General features: G+C 39.8%; 1 protein-coding gene across 1 annotated transcript in view; it reads left to right on the top strand.

Annotated features, from left to right (window-relative positions):
* Positions 1–22,117, top strand: part of Cep128 (centrosomal protein 128) — a 362,133-nt gene that overhangs the window by 270,444 nt on the left and 69,572 nt on the right. Inside the window, exon 19 of the mRNA XM_051150095.1 lies at positions 12,843–12,892. Coding sequence (XP_051006052.1) covers positions 12,843–12,892 — 50 coding nt within the window. The remainder of the gene's footprint in view (positions 1–12,842; positions 12,893–22,117) is intronic.

Raw genomic sequence — 22,117 nt, 5'->3', positions numbered from 1 at the left:
TGTTCAGGACGCAGGATTCGTACCTCAGCTGGCAAGTTTTGCAGAGTAGTTGGAAGTATTCTGAGTTTGTGCTGTAGAGGTATAATGAATGTATATGACCTGAGGAGCCCACTGCTTTCCTGAGAGTTCTTTTGCATATATGTGTGGCTATGAGAGGTTGACAATACTTTTTCTCTCTCCACCTTACTCTTTGAGACACGGTCTGCTGGCCGTGTAGCTTTGCACATCAACTGGGCTGGCTCTCCCACAGTCCCAGCGGTTCTCCCTATCTTCTCTGTGTACCTCACCCCCAAGACCTGGCATACAGACATACAATGCCACACCTCATTTTTTTTTAATCTAGAGTCTAGGAGTCTGAATTCATTTCTACGTGCTTCATGCCTGGGATGTGTTAAGAAACAACATTTTGATTTACTCGTATCATCCTGTTGGCATTTTAATTAAACTTCATTGTTTCACAACTTTTTCAGCTTGTTCTCCAAATACTGAATGCAACAACAAGTACTTAATTTTTAGTTAATAAGGGATAAGGAGAGAAAGGCAATATGTTGGAGCATATCAGTTTCAGGAAAGAATAGAGTGTCTGTGAGGTTGTGCATGGATTTTAGCCTACTGATAATATGTACTGATAACAAGGAGTCTGTCCTGTTGTGTGAGTTCAGTAGTCGTCAATGCATTTTAATGTGTAATGAATACTAATAAGTGTCATCATATCTGTAAGTTGGTGTGATAAAGTTAATTACTATTATCTAAAAGGGATGTGTACATCATATCATATAAATATTAAAACAAGCCTTTAATTTTTGATTACTGCTTTTTTAAATTTATTCACTTTACCTCTTGATTGTAGCCCCCCCCCAATCTATTCCAGGTAATACTCTCCCTCCCTCTTCTCCCCTTCCCTGCCCCACTAGTGCTCAGAGAGGGGGAACCCTCCTCCCATACCATCTGACCCCAGCCTATCAAGTCTCATCAGGACTGCCCGCATCCTCTTCCTCTGTGGATTGGTATGGTTGCCCCACCAGGGGGGAATGATCAATGAGTGGGCAACAGAGTCCAGGTCCAGGCCCCTACTCCCCATATTATGGGGCTCACATAAAGACTGTGCTGCTTATTGACCATACCTGAGGAGAGGGTCTAGGTCCTCTCCATAGATGGTCCTTGATTCATGCATCAGTCTCTGTAGGCCTCCCTGGGCCCAGATTTGTTGCCTATGTTGTTCTGAATGGGAGCTCCTGTCCCATTCAGGTCCTTCCATCCCCCAACTCTTGCCTAAGTCACCTGTGCATTGCCCTGGGTTTTTTTGGTTGGGAAACTTTTGATTACTGCTTTTATTTTCTTAGGTGATATAGAATTATGTAGTTTTTTTTACTTGATCTTGATTCAACTTTGGCAAGTGGAATCTATCAAGAAAATTGTCCATATCATTTAGATTTTCAAGTTTTATGGCATAAAGGCTTTTAAAAAATATTTTATTAATTTATTCATATTACATCTCAATTGTTATCCCATCCCTTGTTTCCTCCCATTCCTCCCTCCCTCCCACCCCTTACTCCCCTCCTGTGAGTGTGACTGAGGGGGATCTCCTCCCCCTGTATATGCTCATAGGGTATCAAGTCTCTTCTTGGTGGCATATAGGATTTGAAGTTAGACCTAATGATTCTTTGGATTTCTTAGGTATCTGTCATTATGTCTTCCTTTGTGTTTCTGGTTTTGTTGATTTGGATACTTTTTTTGCCTTTTAATTAGTTTGACTAAAGGTTTGTCTATCTTGTTTGTTTTCTCAAAGAACCAGCTCTTGGTTTTGTTGATTCTTTGGATTGTTTTATTTGTTTCTATTTTATTGATTTCAGCCCTGAGTTTGATGATTTCTAGCCGTCTACCCCTCCTGGATGTGTCTGCTTCTACTTTTAGGGATGTCACGTGTTCTGTTAAGTATGTATGTATGTATGAGATGCCTCCAATTTCTTTATAAAGGGACTGAGTACTGCTTTCTCTGTGTCCCATAGTTTTGGGTATGTTGTGCCTTCATTATCATTGAATTCTAGGAAATCTTTATGTTCTTTTTATTTCATCCCTGACCCAGTTGTCATTGAGTAGTGTTCAGTTTTCATGTATATGTAGTCTTTGTGTTATTTCTATTGGTGTTGTAGTTCAGCTTTAGTCCGTGGTGGTCTGATAAGATACAAGGGATTTTTTTTCAGTTTTCTTTCATCTGTTAAGGCTTCTTTTGTGACCGACTATATGGTCAATTTTGGAGAAGGGTCCGTGAGGTGCTGAGAAGAAGGGATGTTCCTTTGTGCTTGGGTGATCAGTTCTGTAGATGTCTATTAGGTCCATTTGATTCATGATATCTGTTAGTTTCATTATTTCTTCATTTAGTTTCTGTCTTGATCTGTACGTTGGTGAGAGTGGGGTATTGAAGTCTCCCACCATTAATGTGTGGGATTTGATGTGTGGTTTAAGCTTTAGTAATGTTTCTTTTATGAATGTTGGTGCCCTTATATTTGGGGCATAGATGTTCAGAATTGAGATGTCATCTTGGTATAATTTTTCATGATTAGTATGAAGTGTTCTTCCTGATTCTTTTGATTAATTTTATTTGAAAGTCTATTTTATTAGATATTAGAATGGCTACTCTAGCTTGCTTCTTGGGTCCATTTGCTTGGAAAACCATTTTTCAGTCCTTTACTCTCAGGTCATGTCTATCTTTGTGGCTGAGGTGTGTTTCTTGTATGCAACAGAATGATGCATCCTGTTTATGAATCCATTCTGTTAGTCTATGTCTTTTTATTGGAGAGTTGAGACCATTGGTTTTGAGAGATATTAATGGCCAGTTACTGTTAGAACCTTTTATTTTGGTTGTAGGGTTGTATTTGTGTTCTTGCCTGCTTTTGGTTTTGCTGTAGTGACGTTATTTATATCCTGTGTTCTTGGGGGTATAGATAACCTCCACAGGTGGGAGTTTTCCTCATAGTATTTCCTGTAGTGCTGGGTTTGAGCATAGCTATTGTTTGAATTTGGTTCTACTGTTTAGCTATTAAAATGTTCTGCCTTCTCTTCTGCAAGCATCACTGAGCCTTAGGTACAAGAGTTGTATTGTAGATGGACTTGTCTCCACAACTGTGGATCCTGATTGACTGTGGGTTTCTGTAATGGTCTCCAAATATTACAAAGAGAAGTTCCTTGGTAAGGGGTGAGAACTACACTAATCTGTGAATAAAAGGACAAATATCTATAATGTAGATAGTTATTGCTATTTAATAAGATGATGGTTATAGGTTCTCCAAGAATCATGAATTCACTAGCCCTGGATTGATGCTCAGTGTTTAGTCCCAGGCATGGTTTTATTCTTGTTGAGTAGGCCTTAAGTTAAATTAGACAGCTGTTGGCTACTGCCAAAGTATGTGTGCCATTAATGAACCCTTAAGGTTATCATGCAAGGGTGGTTGTTATTGTGGCTCATAGGCATCATAGGTGCATAGGACTATTGGTTGTTCTCCTCTTTTGGAAACTTGCATGATGCCTTTTAGGATCATGAAAGGTAGTCTTCAGGAAGGTAGCTTTCAAATCATTTCTAGTTCAGTTGGCTTCTGCCCCTGTGTCTGAAGTTCATGGTGTCTTCAGCAATAGAGACTTACCTTTCATTTCTATGTGGCAACCGGGGGCAATGGCAATAACTTTTATTGTTTTGGGAGTCTCTTGGACAACCCTGATCAGCAATTTAAGAGTACTTCTCATGCTTGGTGTTTGTTTGATTGATTTGTTGTTGTTGTTATATGATCTTTGGCAGTTGGTGGGAGCATTGTAGCCCAGATGCTAAATTTTTATTCAAATTATATATGTATATTTAGATTACATACAAGTTATATGTAATATATGACACCAATGCTCATGCTTCTTTATAGCAATCTGTATTATGATTATTTCCCCCTAGAGTTAAATAAATGTTTGGTTTTTTTTTCCCCTCTTTTTCTTTTTCTTTCTTTGTTTGTTTGTTTTTCATTGCTTTCAAGATGTTTTGGTTTTGGTTTTCAGGAACTTTGACTATTAAGTGTCTCAGTGTGGGTTTCCTTAGGTTTATTCTGTTTAGCATTGGCAGGTTTTCTTCAATCTGAAGATTATGTGTCTTATTAAAATTTGAAAACATTCCAGCATGTGAGCACAAGATTACTAACTGATAGTGAGTTTCCATCATTTGGGTTCTTGTCTTTGCTTTGATCCTATATTGGAGTCACTGAGAACTATGCTCCAACTGGTCATTCTTTGTCCTATTGGCTAGTAATAATGTCTTCTTCCAGTTGCTCTTCCTATGGCATTTCCATTCTGAAGCCTCACTGTTCTTCCCATGTGAACGAGCATTATAAAGTGCTTAAGCTGTGTGAATTTGTGGACCCCAATCCAGAAAATTTTAAGGCAGGTAAAAGATTCAGTTAATATAATTGTGTCTCCATTATTTTAGATAACATTATCTGACACAGTTATGACTCAGATTCTTATGAATGTCTTCATGTGCCAAAATACATGCATTGTGTACATTGTGAGGCAGTCATTAGAGCAGGTGCTGGACACAGTGCTGAGAAGCGGATTCTTCCCTTGGAATTCTTTGCACCACTCTGAACCTTACATGTTCGCATCAGCATGTACCTTTTATAGGAATGTCTACATTGTATACTTTTGTCTATGTGATTATATTTCAGTAAAGGTATAGCAGTAGGGATAAATTTTTAAAATATTAAGAACTTTTAGAAGACCTAAAAATAGGACTATCTTTGCCATCACCAATTTTGACAGATGTAACATTTTAAAATTTGCCCTTTGGGCCACATTTTCACCATTCCTACTTTGTTACTGGTTTCTTCACAGAGTGTCATTGAATTCTGTGTATCTCCTGTGGTGGTGTTTCCTGTACCATACATAGGGATTGCATGCTGATTACCTGTTCTTGTGCTTGTTGGTCATGAATGCTCTTAAATGTATGCTTAATAGAGCATATCACATATTAAAGCTTCTATGTTGCATGGATTCCTATTATACTGTATTACATGCCACAAACTTGGTGGATGAAAATCATACCAGTTTAATATATTATGGACCTGGAGGTCAGAGTTGGCATCAACCGAGGTTCAGGCTGCCCTCCTTCATGTGGAGTCTTGAGCAGAGTCTGTTTTCTTGTCTTTTCCAGCTTCTGGAGGCTATATTCAGGCCTTGTCACATGTCAGCTTTTCTCCATTTTCAAAGCCAACATAAGCATGCAGGTACACGCTATCTTTGAGAATTCCCAAAGGAGACGCTGAGTTGTACTTTGTCATAAGCATACTCCACAATTCCAGCATTACCTTTCTAGGATTTGTTTACAACTAGATCTTAGTAGTGGCAGAAATCTGAGAATTTTCTTCTAAAATCGCAATTTTTGGTTTGGCTCTAGAATAGACCCCTTGCTAGGTCTCAAACCCCGGACAAAAGGCTAACCTGAGGTGCTATTAGCATATCAAAGTGGACACTGTCTTCATTACCAGCACCTCTTAGGAAGACATTCTGGCTGGCATACTCCATTCCCTACCCTAAACTGTCCAGCCCAGGGGACTAGGCTGGACCCCTGCCCCAGCTTCTCTTCCCTATGTAACCCAGCCATGTTGGCTACATTGCTTTCCTGGTCTCCTGGTTTCCTGACTTGTACCTGGCGTCTTTCCTAACTCTCCCCCTCTGTCCTCCTCTCTCTTCTACATGGCTTCTTTCCGATATCTGCTCATGTTCCCTCTGGGCTCTTCCAGATGTCTCTGTCTTTGCCTTTACTTTCCCTTATATCTGTAATGTTCTATTTTATTTTATTTCTAAAACATCATTACTGTAACCTAGTAGCTGCATCAAAAAACCAGCAAGAATTTTTTTTTGTAGTTTAGAGGTAGCACCTATATGAATAGGCATGACTTTATGCCATCATTTGGGCATAAGAAACTTAATCTTGAAGTAGTATTTACTGTCAATCCACATTTTTCTTTCCCATTCTGTTAATTGTATTTCTTTTAAAGGAAAAATTTATTTGACCAATTTAGGACAATGATTAATTTTTTAGTGAACACACTCTTACTTTCTCTTTATAGAAATAACAAAACATTGTTGATTACCTCAACTCCAGAGCTAGGAAGAAGCAAATTGGGATGGGATAGTGTCTTGTGCTTCTTTCTTTCTTTCTTTCTTTCTTTCTTTCTTTCTTTCTTTCTTTCTTTCTTTTTTTCTCTCCTCCCCTGTACTGTTGAAGTTTGGGGAATATTTTCCCAGAAATGAATTAGCTTTAAATGAAAAAATGAGTACCTGTATTTATGTGTCTTACCACATAACCAAGACAGACAGCAGCCTGTAAACCATTTGTTTATCGAGCCATCATGGGCCAGTTCAGCCTCATCTGTGGACTTGTATGTTGTTTCAGCATCTCACAAACCACAAGGGACAGACAGAGGTTTTGAATGTTGCTCTTCCTTTTAACCTGTGTTTTCTGTGCTAAGGTCTGATGAGGAAACTCTGAGCTCACTGTGGCATGTTCACCAATAACCAGTTGGTGGCAGTAGATCTGACAGAGTTTTAATAATGTAGCTTTCTGTCCTAGGTGGAGTCTGAAGACAGTGTGCTGACTGACTTCTTTGGCTTGTTTGTTTAAAATTATAGCTGATGCTTTTTACACATTTTATTTATTCCACAAAGGGTACTTAGGCTGAATAAAAATAAAATAGTAACATGTCTAATTTCTTATTATGTACCTGCCATTATTTTAAGTGTTTGTATATGTATTTGTCTCTTGGTCCCTGCTGAGGATTGGTTCCTACAGATACCAAAATCTGGTAGCAGCAAGTCTCTCTATTTAATTAGTAGTGTAGTATGTATATAGCCATTTCATGTCCTTTAAACCATCCTTAGATTACTTAGAATAGCCAACACAATGTAAATGACACATTAATAGTTGCCAGCTTTTTAAGGCACATTGACAAAGGGAGAAAAGTTCTGTAAATGGCCATTGCATACAATATTTTAAAAGAATATTTTAAAGCTTAGGTTGGATGAATCCATGGATATGGAACTAAGAGAGTCAACAATACTAATTAAAAGCCAGATATATTTGACTATATTTACCTTATTACTTTCACTAGTAAAATGAGATAGAAATATCTGCTAGCTGGTGTCATATTGAGTTGGAAAATTATTCAGTGATCATTCAAGGAAAAAACGCCACACTTTTCCTTATTGCTTTGTTTTATAAGATATTCTGTTTGGCATATGCTAATATTCTAAACAATTGTTTGAGTCTTTGCTTTCCATCAGTCATGCATGGTGATGCAACCTGGAGTGGAGAGCCGTCAGTGTAGATGGGTAGGCACGGGAGGGCTTCTCCCATATTCATGACCTTAAGTGGAGTTTTCTTTCACTTTGTAGAAGAACTAGACGATGTTCAAGCATGTGTGGTTGAGGAGGAAATGATATAACATTCATTGCAGGTCTTGAAATGTAGAGGAGGGTAGCCATTGTTTCATGAAAACCAAGGTTTGGTGTAGAAGCTCTGGACCCAGTATATGGGCACTGAATGTCTTGGAACTCAGTCCTCATCTGTAAGATGTAAGGGGAATAGATCAGGAGTTCTTTTTTTTTCTTCATTTTATTATTTTATTCATATTACATCTCGATTGTTAGCCCTTCCCCTGTTTCCTCCCTCCCTCCCACTTCCCCCCTTCTCCCCTTCCCTATGTCTGTGATTGAGGGAGACCTCCTCCCCCTATATATGCTCTTAGAATATCGAGTCTCTTCTTGGTAACTTGCTGTCCTTCCTCTGAGTGCCGCCTGGCCTCCCCATCCAGGGGACGTGGTCAGAAAAGGGGCACCAGAGTTCGTGTGAGAGTCAGATCTCACTCTCCACTCAACGGTGGAGAATATCATGTTCGTCGGCTAGGTCTTGGTAGGGGTTCGAAGTTTAATGCCTATATTCTCCTTGGCTGGTGCCTTAGTTTGAGGAGGACCCCAGGACCCAGATCTGCCTGTCATTCTTAAATCACTGTCATTTGAAGTATTGCATTCCACCTTGACACTATGAGGATCTGTCTCAAAGCAGGGCCAAAACCCGTACAGCAGCCTCTTTCAGCCTTTTAAATTATTTATTAGCAATAAATACTAGATATGTGTGTTTGTATAATTCATTTGTTGTTGTTTTGGTTTTTTCTTTTTTACATGTACATTTATATTATTACACATACACACATATATGTATAAAATAAACTACAGCAAGTAGAACCATGAAACCATCAGGAAATATGTAAATGTTACATTCATTGTGTTTTAGCTATTTGTATTTGGCAACCTTGAAGAAGACTTCTTTCCTATCTTGGTGCATCTAAAATTCTGAATGTAAATCAACATCTATCATATCTCATCTCTATCAACTCAAAATATCTATCTAGACCTAAAAAAAATCTTAACCCCTAAACAACTAAGCTTAATTGTAAAACTAAACTATCTGGTCTTCAGTCCCATCAGAGACTTGGGAAGGAATAAAATTAATTACCTGAGTAAACAGGAAGTAGAGGTTAGCAGCTTCCAAAGTGAAAAAAATGACAGAGACAGTTTGCTGTCCGAACAGTCACTCAAAACTCTAACGTTGAAGCATCATCTTCAGCCTTCTGACCCAGTATATCTGACAGATATGTTTGTGAAGCAGGAACTATTGAGGACTTGCTTACCCTGTCTTGGCAGAGGTAGGCCATCGAATCTGCCTACATCCAAGCTTGCCCATTTTTAGGCAGAATTCTGTCTATGGTAGAAACAAGGCCATTTTGCCCAGTGGCTGGTTTGTCACATTTGAAGCCATAAGGAGGTTCTTTGATGCTCATCATCCTCTTTGAGGTAGGCTGGGTGTTGCCAGGAGTTAACCTGTCTTAAAACCAATGAATCTTTAAAATAATAAAAACATCTTTTAATGCCATATTCTGTAGGTCTCTGAGGATTTTGAAGACCTTATCTAACTATTTTACCTTATCTATCTATAGAATCACATCTATCTGTTAAACCTGGGATGCATATTCTTGTAATATAAATAAACTAGTAATTGACAGGACCATGATTAGATCAACTAACAATTAACTTGTATAATTTACTTATCCTAAACAGCCTGCAATAGCACTTCACTTCTTTAGAGAAAATGAAAATTTATGGTTATATTATTTCTGCTCTCTCTTCTATCCTTACATGTCAATTATTACAATAATTTGATAACCAAGGAAGATTAAAAAAACCAACCATTTTCTCTTGTATGCAGCTAATATCTCAGTTATCAGGTGTATGCCTATAGTAGGCTAAATCTATCATTTGTGGTCCCTTCTGGGATGCTGTGTGCTATTTTGATATGATTCTACTATGACATCTGTCCACAAAGGAAAATACACCGACTTACACTGAACTTTTGGGAATTTACATTCTCCACTGTTCTTAGTAATGGGCAGGATAAATAGGAACATAGAGCAGGTCCTCTGCCTGCCTAACTGGGTACAGCAGTTGACAGCTAATAGCTGTCTGAACTCCAATATTCATTTGCCCAGAGTGTTATGTAGCTGCTGTATCGCAAGTACCTTCCTTCCCAGTATCAGCTGCCCTGAGTTAGAATGACAATGAGATGTCTTACAGGCAATGGATAAAGAAAAAAAATTTTGTTGATCTTCAATGTTTTTAAGGAGAGTCAAGTTACTAGGTAAGTGTGCTGGTGATGCAATTCACCTTTAAAAGGCAAGTATACTACCTGCTTTCATGAAGCCAGAAATAAGGTAGATAAGGTAAGACAGTGTCCAGTTCCCTTAAATAGACAAGTGATTGGTTGCAAAGACCTCAAGGAAAATGGTATGAAAACATCTTACCAGAAACCGTTGTGGTGTTGTATTACCCTAACTGTCCACAAAGTGGAACCAAATGAAACCAGAGGCTTTGGTTTTCACCTGTGATTTCCTGATTCCCCTCCCCCTCCCCCAGGAAAGATATCTCCTCCATACACTATACATCAGAATGGGTAAGCCTCAGCTAATTTTATTTATTTATTTATTTATTTATTTATTTTTGGTTTTTTGAGACAGGGTCTCTCTGTGTTGCCTTGGCTGTCCTGGACTCACTTTGTAGACCAGGCTGACCTCAAACTCACATCGATCCACCTGCCTCCCAAGTGCTGGGATTAAAGGCGTGCTCCACGACCCCCCCGCACCTCAGCTAATTTAAAAACCTCACTCTAAGGAAAGCCTTGCTAGCCTTTGCTTAGTCACAGCAGTGTCGGTGGCAGTTGGTTATAACAAAGGAGAGCTGGAGTGGGCCAGTGCTGAGCAAGAGCAAAGCAGCCTCCAGCCTCTCATCCCAATCCTTTCTTCCAGGCTTGATGAGAACAAATGAGATCACTCCTTATGATGCGGGGCACAAGCAAGGAGAGCATTGTGTTCCTTCACCTCATTGGCAGTCTTACTGTATTCTCCTAGCTTTCTTCTGTTGGCAGTAGAGTGTTCTTTCTCAGTCACAACAGTAGGCAGTCTTCACCTACACAGGCTCATAACCCCATTCTTCATTCCCAACAAAGGTATCTGAGCAATGCAATGAATAGGTTTTAAGCTAAATGTCAAAGGTACAGAGGCAACTGTTGAAAAGATGGGAAGTCCCGAATGTTGGTATCTAAAGATTCCTAAAGCAGGTCAGAGGAATGCAAATGCATGTACTTTAAAGAACATGTAACAGACAAGTATAATTAAGTACTGAGTGGTACAAGTGAGTGAGTGCATGCTATGCTGGGTAGATTGTAAGTTAGGAAAACAAGGCTGTAGATTTGGCTTTAACATTTACTAGGTGAGTTACAGTTTCGTGTCTTTATTGTGAGAATAAGCATGGCTTTGTGCATTTACTGTGAGAACAAACAACAGAATCACTCATCGTGGCAAGGGGCACTAGACACACTCAGTGGGGACAGTATTGTGGTCCTTCCCTCTTTGGAAGCCTTATACTGTGTTCTCCTAGATTCAGTCCTAGTTTGTTTCTATACCTTGTTACTAAGCAACCTGAGATGCCAGTGAAAACTCTTCTCCAAAATCTATCCCAAAACAGCACTGCGCTTCTTTATTGTCAGTCCACTTGGCTATGGAAGGCTTTGGTAGGAGCCATGGCATGCTTCTCAGCCATGATCACTAGGTAGGCTTCAGGAAAACAGTTCATAATCCCGTTCTTAAACTCAATGTTCTCTGAGTTGGAGTGATACTGGGCTTAGCTGGACAGTGTGTGTGTTCTTGTTTGGACGTCAGTCTGAGTCAGCAGTAGTCACCTTCAGATCAGCTGGGCAGCTCAGCTTCTGGGCATTTCCTGGCTGCCTACTGGAGCAGCCTTCAGGATGGCAGAGGTAGGAAGCACCCTTGTCATTAGCAGATTTTCTGGGGCTTTTCCATATGGTGTAAAGAAGTACAAATATGCAAAAGCCAGTGACAGAGGTTTTTAGGTAGCATCAAGTCAAAGGGCTAGCCTAGATGCAGGAAGGAGAATAAAGTGAAAGGAAGTCTGATAGCTGAGGACACGGCGCAGTCTAACACACCCCACATTTGTTTCTATACCTTGTTGTTAAGAAACCTGAAATGCCGATGAAACCATGCCTCAAACTATACCCCCAAACAGCACTGTGCTGCTTTATCATTGATTCTCTTAATTAGGGACGGGTTTAGAGTCAAAGTTCTTTCCTTTAAAGAATACCAGACATAAACTGCTTGTGACTTCCCAGTGCAACAGTGCATCATGTAGGGATTGCCTCCCACCTCTGTGGCCCTCTTAGTGCACAGTCTTTAGTGCAGAGTTTCAAAGGCTCATCGCCCATCACTTGTCACTTAGAGTGGTATTTCCGTCAGTTTCAGGGCAACACTGGGGGGTTTGACATACACCTGTGTTACTTTGGCCTTTTATGTTATTTCTTCCTGCTGTATCTATTTTAGCACTTGCTAAAACACTTGTGTCTGCTTCTCTGATATGTATATTGGATCTCTTCCAGTAATGTTTTACCCTTCTGCAGCATAGCCTCTTGGAAAGGTAAACCAGTTACAATGTAGTACCAGTGCTTATTCTAATCTGCAGTGCTAAAGGTGTACAACTTGCCAGTTGTATCCAAGTTCTGACCCAGTGCAGCCTTCTTTAGGTTTGTGAAATGTAATAAGATCATAGCACAAAGTGGTATAGCTAGAGGCAGAAAAGCTCTACTGGCCAAGTTTATTTCCCTTTATAGTAAGTGCATAAATTAATGTACTGAGAAACTGACCGAATGTGTGCAATAAGTTTCATCTCTCTCTTCAGTTGACTATTCTCCCTTCTAGCCATCCATTTCTCTGAGATGATGCCAAGCTGTTGGTCAGATACACCTCTAATGCATCCCACTCTTCCAGTATAAAATGATAATTAATAATGATAAGACTTTACAGTTGATGGGGTATTCTGCTTCCATTAATAGCACTCATCATTGCAGGGTGTTTTAATTTGGTTATAAAAATTGACTTTGGGGATGTCTTGTTCTTAAATTTTGAGTTACATGTTGGTTATATAATCATTGGATAAAATACTTCAGATGTTGATATGTTCTTTTAATTTCAGAGTTGGTATGACTCTTTCATTTCCTAGAAAGATGAGGGCTCCCAGGGGCCCTGATCTGGCTTGGAGTTGGCAAGTTTCAGAATACCCACAGGGTTCATCAGTGGAAGCAAAGGGTATTGTTTCCACACCGTTTCTCACACCTTAACAAGCATTTGATTTGAGAAGCAAGCCATTTTTGCATTGTGTTTTCATGGGGGCTTATTTTCTTATTATAGGTCTGCTAGAAGAGACTCAAAGAAAAGATGAAGAAATGGAAACTCTCCAGGTAAAGTCAGTTCTCCAATAGGGGAGGTATCATGGTGACAAAAATACTTGCTTTTTCTGATCTGCTCTTATTACCATATTCAAACTGCTCCAACGCATGAGGTTACAAGTAACCACATGGGAACATTAAAGTTGAAGTCTGAATTTGCTTCCCTTATTTGTCTCTGAGAGCACTTACAAGTTCAAAGGAGGTAGCCAGGCTACCCCTAGGCTATTCTTGAAAACCTCGTCTGACTTGGTACGATATAATGGAGACCTCGGCATTTAAACATGAACATAACACACTCCCACAAAGCAGAGCTGACAGATGAGAATGAACTTATAGAATGTATATTTTCAAGTGAAAGTCAAACGATCCACCAGTAATTAACTAGAACAGCTAGCACACCCATGGAAGGCGGGACTTACCTTGTATAGACTTCCAGCTTACCTGGGATGTATGCACATTTTTTGGAAGGAAAATTATGTTTGAAAGGTTCTGTTAGAATTCTAATTGGCAGTTCCACGGTCTGAGCAATTGCTGTTCAGTCAGTATCTGAAAGATCTTCCTCCCTGCTTTTCCACAGTGCTAACTCGCAAGTGGGTATCTCACCTGCCTCTCTTCATTAGAACAAATATAATCACTCCTACTCACAGGACAGAGCGAGTTCATTTAATTTCCCATTGGATATTAAACACTGTAAATACTCTGAGCTTTTGCGGATCTCTGTGGGCCTTGAGCAGGAAAGCAAGACTGAAGAATAAAATGTGCATGCTTTGGGGGTGAATATATTTGTTTCTCATTAATGAAGAATGGGTCAGAGTGACCACAGCGAACAAGGCAGGTGGTTTTTAGTTGGATTTTCTTCCTCCGATAATGTATCCATGAGGAGAAAACTGTATAACTGAACTGACAGTGCCCAGCTAGCATAGTCCTGGATGTGTATTGAAGGTGACATATGTTAGCCATAGCTTTGTATAGATTTTAAAGGTTTAAAAGGTTTAAAAAAACCTTTCACCACTGTATTATGATATAAAAAGCAAACAAGTATGAGGTCCGGAATAATATCCAATATATACTCACCCTACTTACCTCTGAAATGAGTACCAGTGGTGTTTACTATAGAAAGTACTGTTACAGTTACCATTGACCCCAGAATAACGTGTGTTAGCATATCTATTGGCTATAGCTAATCTTTTAAAATAGTAGCTCAGATTGTTTTTCTCTCATAATGCAAACCTTGGAATAAGTCACCTCATTAATGTAGTGCCTATGTTGCTTCTCAGATGTTTATTGATTATCAGCACCATTTTTATCAAAATGTCCACTAGTCCAAAAAAGTGAACCAGCCAGGTTGCCATGGGCATTTACGGATATACATTGTACAGCATGATGTCTTTCCACTGGAGGATAGAGCATTGCCATCACTTTTCATGGCAGCTAGTATGTGCTACTATCCATTTAAATGAGGGAGCTGAACCCTCAGAATGACAGGAGGTCAGATGCACATCCTAGAGGAGTCCTGACTGTTAAAGAGTAGAGGAAAAGCCCATGGGGCATGGTTATATATCCCTGAATTTCTGTACTCCATTAGAAATTACATAGGTGGGAATTCAGAGAGGGCCACTAAAGTAAGATGAGTTCTTAACCTGGTAATTGAAAAAAAGAAAGAAAAGAAAAGAAAAGATGATGACAGTCAAGAGTGGGAGTCAAGAGCTTATGTTTTACAGCATGCCTCTGAGTCACTGGGTCACCTCAGGCAGCTCAGTTAACTTGGCTGTGCCCATCTTCTTATGTGTGATACTAAATCATAGAACCGTCTCCCTGAAGTGTTCAGTTTCGAGTTGACTAGCCCAGAAGAGAGAATTATTTAATAGCAGCTTACTATCTTCATATGCACATGTGTCATGGCCAGTCTGCATTTCACATTATTTTCCTAAGGGCTGGTGTGCTTTCCATGTCCTTAAATCTAATCAGTTTCTATAGACTCATTGAACAAATATTGAATGAATGATAACATATTAGTATACAACACTGCTGGGTGCTAGGTAGTTAGATAAGCCACTTCTGTATTATGGATATATTCTTGCCTTCACTATCAGAATTCATGGAAAAACATTAAATGTCTGCTTACAATGAAATATTGAAAACTTGTTAAAGGAAATGTGAGTGTGTCAACATGTAATAAGCATACTAGTCCTTGTTTCTTGTAGGTAGGACTGATGAAAATGAAGGAGAGTAAATAGATTGAAAGTAGATAGGCTGAGCCAGCAGGAAAGGACTATATGAGTAGGGTCACTAAAGCCAGTGTTTGAATGATCTTTAAGAGTCATCTAGGGAAGTTTGGGATCTGGGGGAAGTTTAGTTGCTGGGGACGCTGCGGTAGAAGGGCACACTCCCAGGCTTTGAGGATGTTATTTGTATCTTGAATGTATCTGACTATAAAGTTGAAAATAACTGGGACCAGGTTAAGATTGAATGCAAGAAGGCCATTCCACTTGGGATCTGTGAGAATCCTGCCAAGAGATGGTGGTGTCATGCATTAGCTCACAGTAGCCAGTACGAAGAACGGAGGGGCATCTTACTATATTGTTATGATTTGCAGAGGAAGAAAGGAAGTTGGGATGGAAGAAAGAAAGGAAATAGAAAATGAAAATAAGAAAGAAAAATGGGTTAGCTTTTAGAAAGTAAAAATTTATTAAGAAAAGCCCTCGGATTGCATGCTGAGGCCATGTCATGAATAGTTATGTTTATTAATGTCAGAAAGTGAGTATTTAGTTCCTGGTGTGTTGAAGTGCTCAGGGATGGGGTGTGTTTATGTGGTGATCCTGAGTCTATAAATCAGAAGGCCCTTGGAGTGGACATGTAGAATTAGATGGCACTGGCTCTGTTGTCCACAGCATTTGTGCGACCTAACAGTCACAGGAATATGGATAATGAGAAAAAAAATGAAAGCCTAGGCAAGATCATAGGGAATACCACTATCTACATGAGAGATAAATACAAAAGCCTTGAGATAGCCAAGACTTAAAGTGAAAAACTACAAGAGAACAAAGTATCATGAAGCTTAGTGTCTGTATTTTGTTCATATTAAGGGGAAAATAGATAAGAGACCAGAATAAATATTTATTATATCTATGAGTCCTTTTAGTTCTGTGTTTGGCCTTAGAACTAATATATACTATCCCCGTAGTCCTGCCATGCCTATGATATAACTCTCATATATTTCATTTTCTAAGTATCTACTGCTGTGCACATAGTAGGTTCTTGGTCAGGCTCTGTGTATTGAACAGATGAATACCACTCACTCACCTCCCCAGCCACTGACAAACTACACTTACCCTGTCACTTTCCATTTAAAAGCTTTGACAAGGACTTACAGTCCCCACCTCCCCCTTCCGCTGACTCCTCTTTTTCTCTATCTGCCTCTTTCTTCCTCTCTTCCCCCCTCCCAACCTCTGTCCCTTTCTACTCATGTTCTGCCCTCCATTCTCCTTTAATGCCCTAGGTGAGGGTCAGTGAGGGTCAGTAAGTGTCGCGTGTATGAAGAGGTAGTAGGAAAGGGTGAAAGGGCAGGAGGAGAATGTTATCAGTCTTCCAAAGAATTGGAGACAATGGAGCGAACTCTGGCAGGTGGCTGGTTACAGTGCAGTTGGTAATTACCAAAGTTCTTCGTTTGAACACCATATCGACTAGTTCCTTTTTTTTTCCTGGTGCAGTAGCACAGTGCTATTTGCACGTGGGTTTGAGACACACTGAAGGAAACAAGTCTCTTTAATCTTGCTAATAGATAGAAACTGTTCAATAGACACAAGGAAATCTATTTTCCCTTAATTTACTAAACTGTATTAATTTACTAAAATAGCTAGCTTGGTTTTCATTTATTCAAGTACCAACGTATGGGGCTCATTTCTCACTGACTTCAAGTTCTTCCTTTATGTTTCTCTGCAAACCTCCACAGTGCAAAAGTACACTTAAGAAAAGCATCACAAGGCTCTGTCCAGAAAATGTCACATAACCCATGTAACAGCCAGCGATGTTGCTGGTGTGTCCCAATGTGGGGAAGGTGGAGGCAAGTAGGTTCCTGTGTGCCTGGCCAGTATGCCTACTCAGTGAGTTTCAAATAAGTGAGATGTTCTGTATCAATAAATAAATAATAAATTAAAAGTAAAAAGAGGGTAACTTCTGAGGAACTTCACTTGTTTTGTCCTCTGAGCTGCACACATGCACCTGCGTACACATGTGGAGACACACACTCACATAAATTACATCTCAGTTTGCTTTGTGAGAGTCACTAAGCAAAGGAACCAACAACGCTTAGTCCCTTCCTCTTTTGTTCATTTGCAGTCAGCTTTCTCTCCATTTTATTTGGAATGATTAAATGCTTAGTTGAACGCAAGTTTTCTCTTCTTTTTGAGGTGACATTACAAATCTTATGAATTAGGGACACAGGCAGCTCTACCTTCTGCAAGCTAGACTTAGGATGTGAACTACAAAACACTTGTTCCCTGGCAGGTCCTCACTGAGTTTGAGGTGCACGTGCTCACTATATACCTGATGCATGACAGACATAGGAGCTTTTGCTAGGAGAATAGCGTTAAAGAACCTGGAGGAGGTGCTTGCCCTTGTGGAAGCTACCTGCCCTCTTCCCCCCTGCTTTCCTTCCCTCCTCCTCCTTCCTCCTCTTTGTCCCTCTTCCCCACTTCTCCTATTCCTCCAGCTCCTTCCTTTGGTCTTCTGTGTGGCCCATGAGCAGCCATGTACTTTAAGTTCGTATTAGGACAGAACATGCTGATGGAAAGCAGGTGTCTGGCTATCCAAAATAAGCGAAGAAGGAGAAGGAGAAGAGGAAGAAGAAGAAGAAGAAGAAGAAGAAGAAGAAGAAGAAGAAGAAGAAGAAGAAGAAGAAGAAGAAGAAGAAGAAGAAGAAGAAGAAGAAGAAGAAGAAGAAGAAGAAGAAGAAGAAGAAGAAGAAGAAGGAGAAGAAGAAGAAGGAGAAGAAGAAACAGAAAACAGGCACAAGGATAAGGTTGATTGTGGGCCTGGTTATGAGTGTCGGTTCCACCATCATAGAGAGTAGAAGTGTTTAGTAAGGCCATCTGTAACCCAAATGTTGCCACAGGTATTTCATGACAAATTATTTACTACCATTGACATTTAACTGGAAATGAGAGCTAACTCTTTTGTTCAAAATGGGGGCAGTGTTTGTTGTTGATGTTGCTGTTGAAATAAATCTTAGAAGATATTTGCAGAGCTGTTCTCTGAAGGATATTAAGTAATAATAACATTGGCCTTCTCAGGTGGCCCGTAATAACATGTAATTTCTGTTTTAATTGGCTTCTAAAAATAGTTTTTCATCTTCTGACTGAAGAATTTGATGATGATGATTGGTTTTACAACTATTTTAGAGTTGGAGGGTTAGGTGTTAGCTTTGGATCTCTCACCTCCACGGTACGTAGGCAAACCATTTACAATGAAGATAATGTTTTCTATAGCCATTACTTTATGCTGGCTACTTATGAGCAGCCTATGGCAGTACAGAGTATTAAGAGAAAAAATAGAATAAGGAATGGATTTCTTTTCTTTTTTAAACTAGCCTGAAAAATCTTAATCTAAAGGGTTTTATAATAGAAAATATCAATAAAGAGTTGGCAGTAACTGGGGGAAAAAAAACCCAAACCAAAAAAACAAGCAAGCAAACAAACAACAACAAAAAACCAAAACGAACAAAAACAACCCACCATGAATGTGCCCAGCACACAGGAATAAATGCCCTGGCAGAAGCTAACAGGATAACACATTCGTATCTCAGCAGACCCAGGAGATGGCCAGTCCTACTGATAAACAACCATGGCAGAAACTGAACTTGTGACAGACCGATGTGCTCATTTCCAGGGTTCTCCTGTCAATTATGTCCAGCAGGCTGTAGAGTAACAAAAGCTTGTGCTTTCTCTCAGTGTGCAAATGAAGGGGTGGGGCTGCTGCTAAGAAGCTCTTCAAAGTTCTTTTCAAAAGGCTGTAATGGTGAAGTGGATTCAGTCCTCTCAGGCTGATGAATTGGAGCAATTCATGCCCCAGAAAAACTCATTTTCTTGGGAGCAGTGAAGGATATTTTTGGAATTCTCAGTCTAAAAAATTGACAAATTGGAATTAACTGTTTAAGGTTTCCTTAAGCTGGAAGGGCATGTGACAGCCTCTCTTCTCATAGGATGACTCTTGAGAGTTGGTGGCACTCCTGTCAACCTAGAAACCAGAATGTGTAACATCACACATGGACGTGTCCAGCCTTCCCAGGATGCATCCTGTGGAATGCAGGCCAGTGATGGTGTGTCTGTTTGTTCTAAGTCAGGAGTGTAGGGGTGGGGTGCTCTAAGCAACAGCATCAGTAAAAATAAGCATGCATGATTATGGGGGAGGGGCAGGCCATCCTTTGCCATTTTGAAAGGAAGACGATTAATAGCTCATTAAAAGCAGTTTTCCTGAGAGGCGAAGAGAGTTACCAAGCCTCACATTCGGTCTGAGATCTCAGCAGAGATGAACATTAGCAGCATGTCTTTGGGTGAAGCAGGGTCCCAGCTCATTAGATTTGCGCACTTCGATTTACTACATCAGGAGGCCTCCTGAGAACAGGAAAGCAGGCTCAGTAAAGTGCATCTCACCTGGTATTTTAGTGATCATTAAATCTTATCACTCTGTTTTACCTGAAACTTGCAACTTAATTTTAATTCCAATTTATGACTGAATAAAAATTGAAATACCCCAAGAGAAGTCTTCTGTTACCTAATATACAGAGGTTGATTGACTAAGCTGGTTCTTTTTAGAGTAAAAGAAATATAAAAGCGTGCCGAGCTTTGTTTATTTACCAGTATGAAAAGCACAAGTCCATGGGACTCAGCAGTTTTCTGAGTCCAGCCAATATGAAAGCATCCTGAAAGAGAGACACTATTTGGAAACATTTGCAAAGCAGAAGACAAAGCATAGTCTTTAAAAGCCCAATTTCACTCTGTAACAGACACTTTCCTGAAATACTTTCAGCCAGTGTCTTTTTCAGACTTTATAAATTGCTCTCACAAGAACAACTTATGCATCTGCATGCACCCTTTCCCTGGCAGCAGACATCACAGAGGCATTCTGTGACCCACTCCTTGAGATGGCACACTCAGAGCCCACTCTGGGCTCCAGGGGCTCAGGGATTGACGTACATAGCAGCTTGTGTTTTCTTCAGAAAAACATGAGCCGTTCCCTGCTCATCATGGTGTTAAATGGTGTAGAGCTTGTGGGGAGAGTCTACCAGTCTCCAGAGCCAACAGTCTCCGTACACCTGGGGCATCCCCACTTGCATTGCTGGAGTTAAGTGATCATTTTAGTGTTGTGCCCGTTAAGAGTTTACTACTTAGGCATGTCATTTGACACCCTTAAACAGGCCTAAGATGTGGGAAGGCAGCCATGTTAGTCTGTTCTGTCTTTCCCCTTATGGTAACAATGATTGTAAAAAGCAGTATTTTAAGTAATGACCACCATGAGCAGACACAACTTGGAAACCAACACTGCACTGATACCTTTCTGGTTGAAACAAATTTCCATCGACCTGTGAGACGATTCTCTGTAGACGTGAATTGGATATTGCTAAAAGAAACTGTAGATGGTTCTCGCCCTTCCTGGTCTCTGACTGAGTTTATAGAAGGTGAAGAAATACTTCAGTAGACTTCTGAAAGATCCCAAGGGTGGGATCTTGAAAACTCACTGTGTTTAAATCTCACAAACCTTTCTGTGGCCTTCCTAATTCCTATCAGTATTGGGCCAAATCAACTTGAGCATAATGGCTCCTGTTTGTAAGGTAGAGGGTTGCCCTCAAGGTCAGCCTAGACTGCAGAGTGTGACTTTGTTCAAAAACAGAGCCAACCGCAGGAGCAACAAAAAGGCTGTGTTAAGTCATCCCAGAGTGATAGTCTGTGCATCAGGTGGGTAGGGACTCTGAATTGATCACCACAGAGCAGGTTTTAATTTCATACACTGCTGATGTTTGTAAGTCTGTGCCATTTAGTCATCACACAGTCCTCTAAGGTAGATACTGCTGTTCTTTTGCTAGATGAAAACACTAAAAGTTGTATAGACAGTAAAATTCTCCCTGGCTCCTATGGACTGCACTTAACATATCACAAGAGCTAAGGAACATGGAGGTTTGAACAACTACCACCACCTCCTCTGGTTCTTGGGTTCTCTTTTCTCTTCTTTATATCATTCTTTCATTCTTATGAGAATGACTGATTGACAGACACTAGAGATTTAGTATGGCTAAAATATTAGCGTCTTCTTTTGTCAAAATAGAAGAAAATAGGAAATTTTGTGGGTTTTTTATTTACATTAAATTTTTAAATTTTTTTTTAAAGAATATGGGCAACACTAACAACTTAACATTAATGAAGCATCTTGTTGACTTTCTCTAACTTTAGAAGAACTCATTAGCCCTTAGACACTATGTTTATGCATATTCAGTGCCGAGGACAGTATCAGATACATTTGGCTACTAATAGGCAAGCAAGATTTCAGTTCTTGGTTCCAGATGCTGAAAATCCAGAAACCTCAAACACTTCTAGGAAGGAGAAAGGATCATTTTTCTTTTTTCAGTTCTGCACCTTTTCTTTGTGCTTATTCATCATGTTTTAAATAAACAGACTGAGGAAAGTTGTTATTAAAACCCTCCTTGGGCTTCTTCAATTTCAGTCTTAAACCAAGTTCAAAATATTCTGGCAAAAATTAAATGCATCATTCAAACATTTCCATAAATTTTAAATTGTGTAAAAGGTGATAAAACTAAAATGAGCTGGAAAAATGGCTAATAAGCATTTCCTCAGATCATAATCCATGATTGTTTTCAGTTTTTAAAATTAGCTGCAATGAACTCTTGTTTTCCAGCATCTGTACTACATCTGTTTCTGGATTTAAATGTCATGTAATGTCTTAATACCTCTATACTCACTCATGAAGGGAGATAGAAGGCACTGCCTCCGTGCTACCTGCTACCATTTTTACTCATTCTTATTGAATAGTTGGCCTTTTTAGCAGAGAGCCAATAGATTTTCCACAAGTACAGGCCAACTCGGAGCTGTGTGCTCCCTGATAGTGAAGAGCGTACTGCAGCCTGCATCTCAGAGAACTGGGATGCCCGCACACGGCAGTGTCCTGTGACTGCGTGGCGCCTCAGCTCCTGTGTTTAGGATTCCTACTTTATCCTTCCACTGTTCT

This window comes from Acomys russatus, chromosome 1 (assembly GCF_903995435.1).
Source record: "Acomys russatus chromosome 1, mAcoRus1.1, whole genome shotgun sequence".
Classification (NCBI taxonomy): Eukaryota; Metazoa; Chordata; class Mammalia; order Rodentia; family Muridae; genus Acomys; species Acomys russatus.
This window is presented reverse-complemented; position numbering and strand designations above follow the sequence as displayed.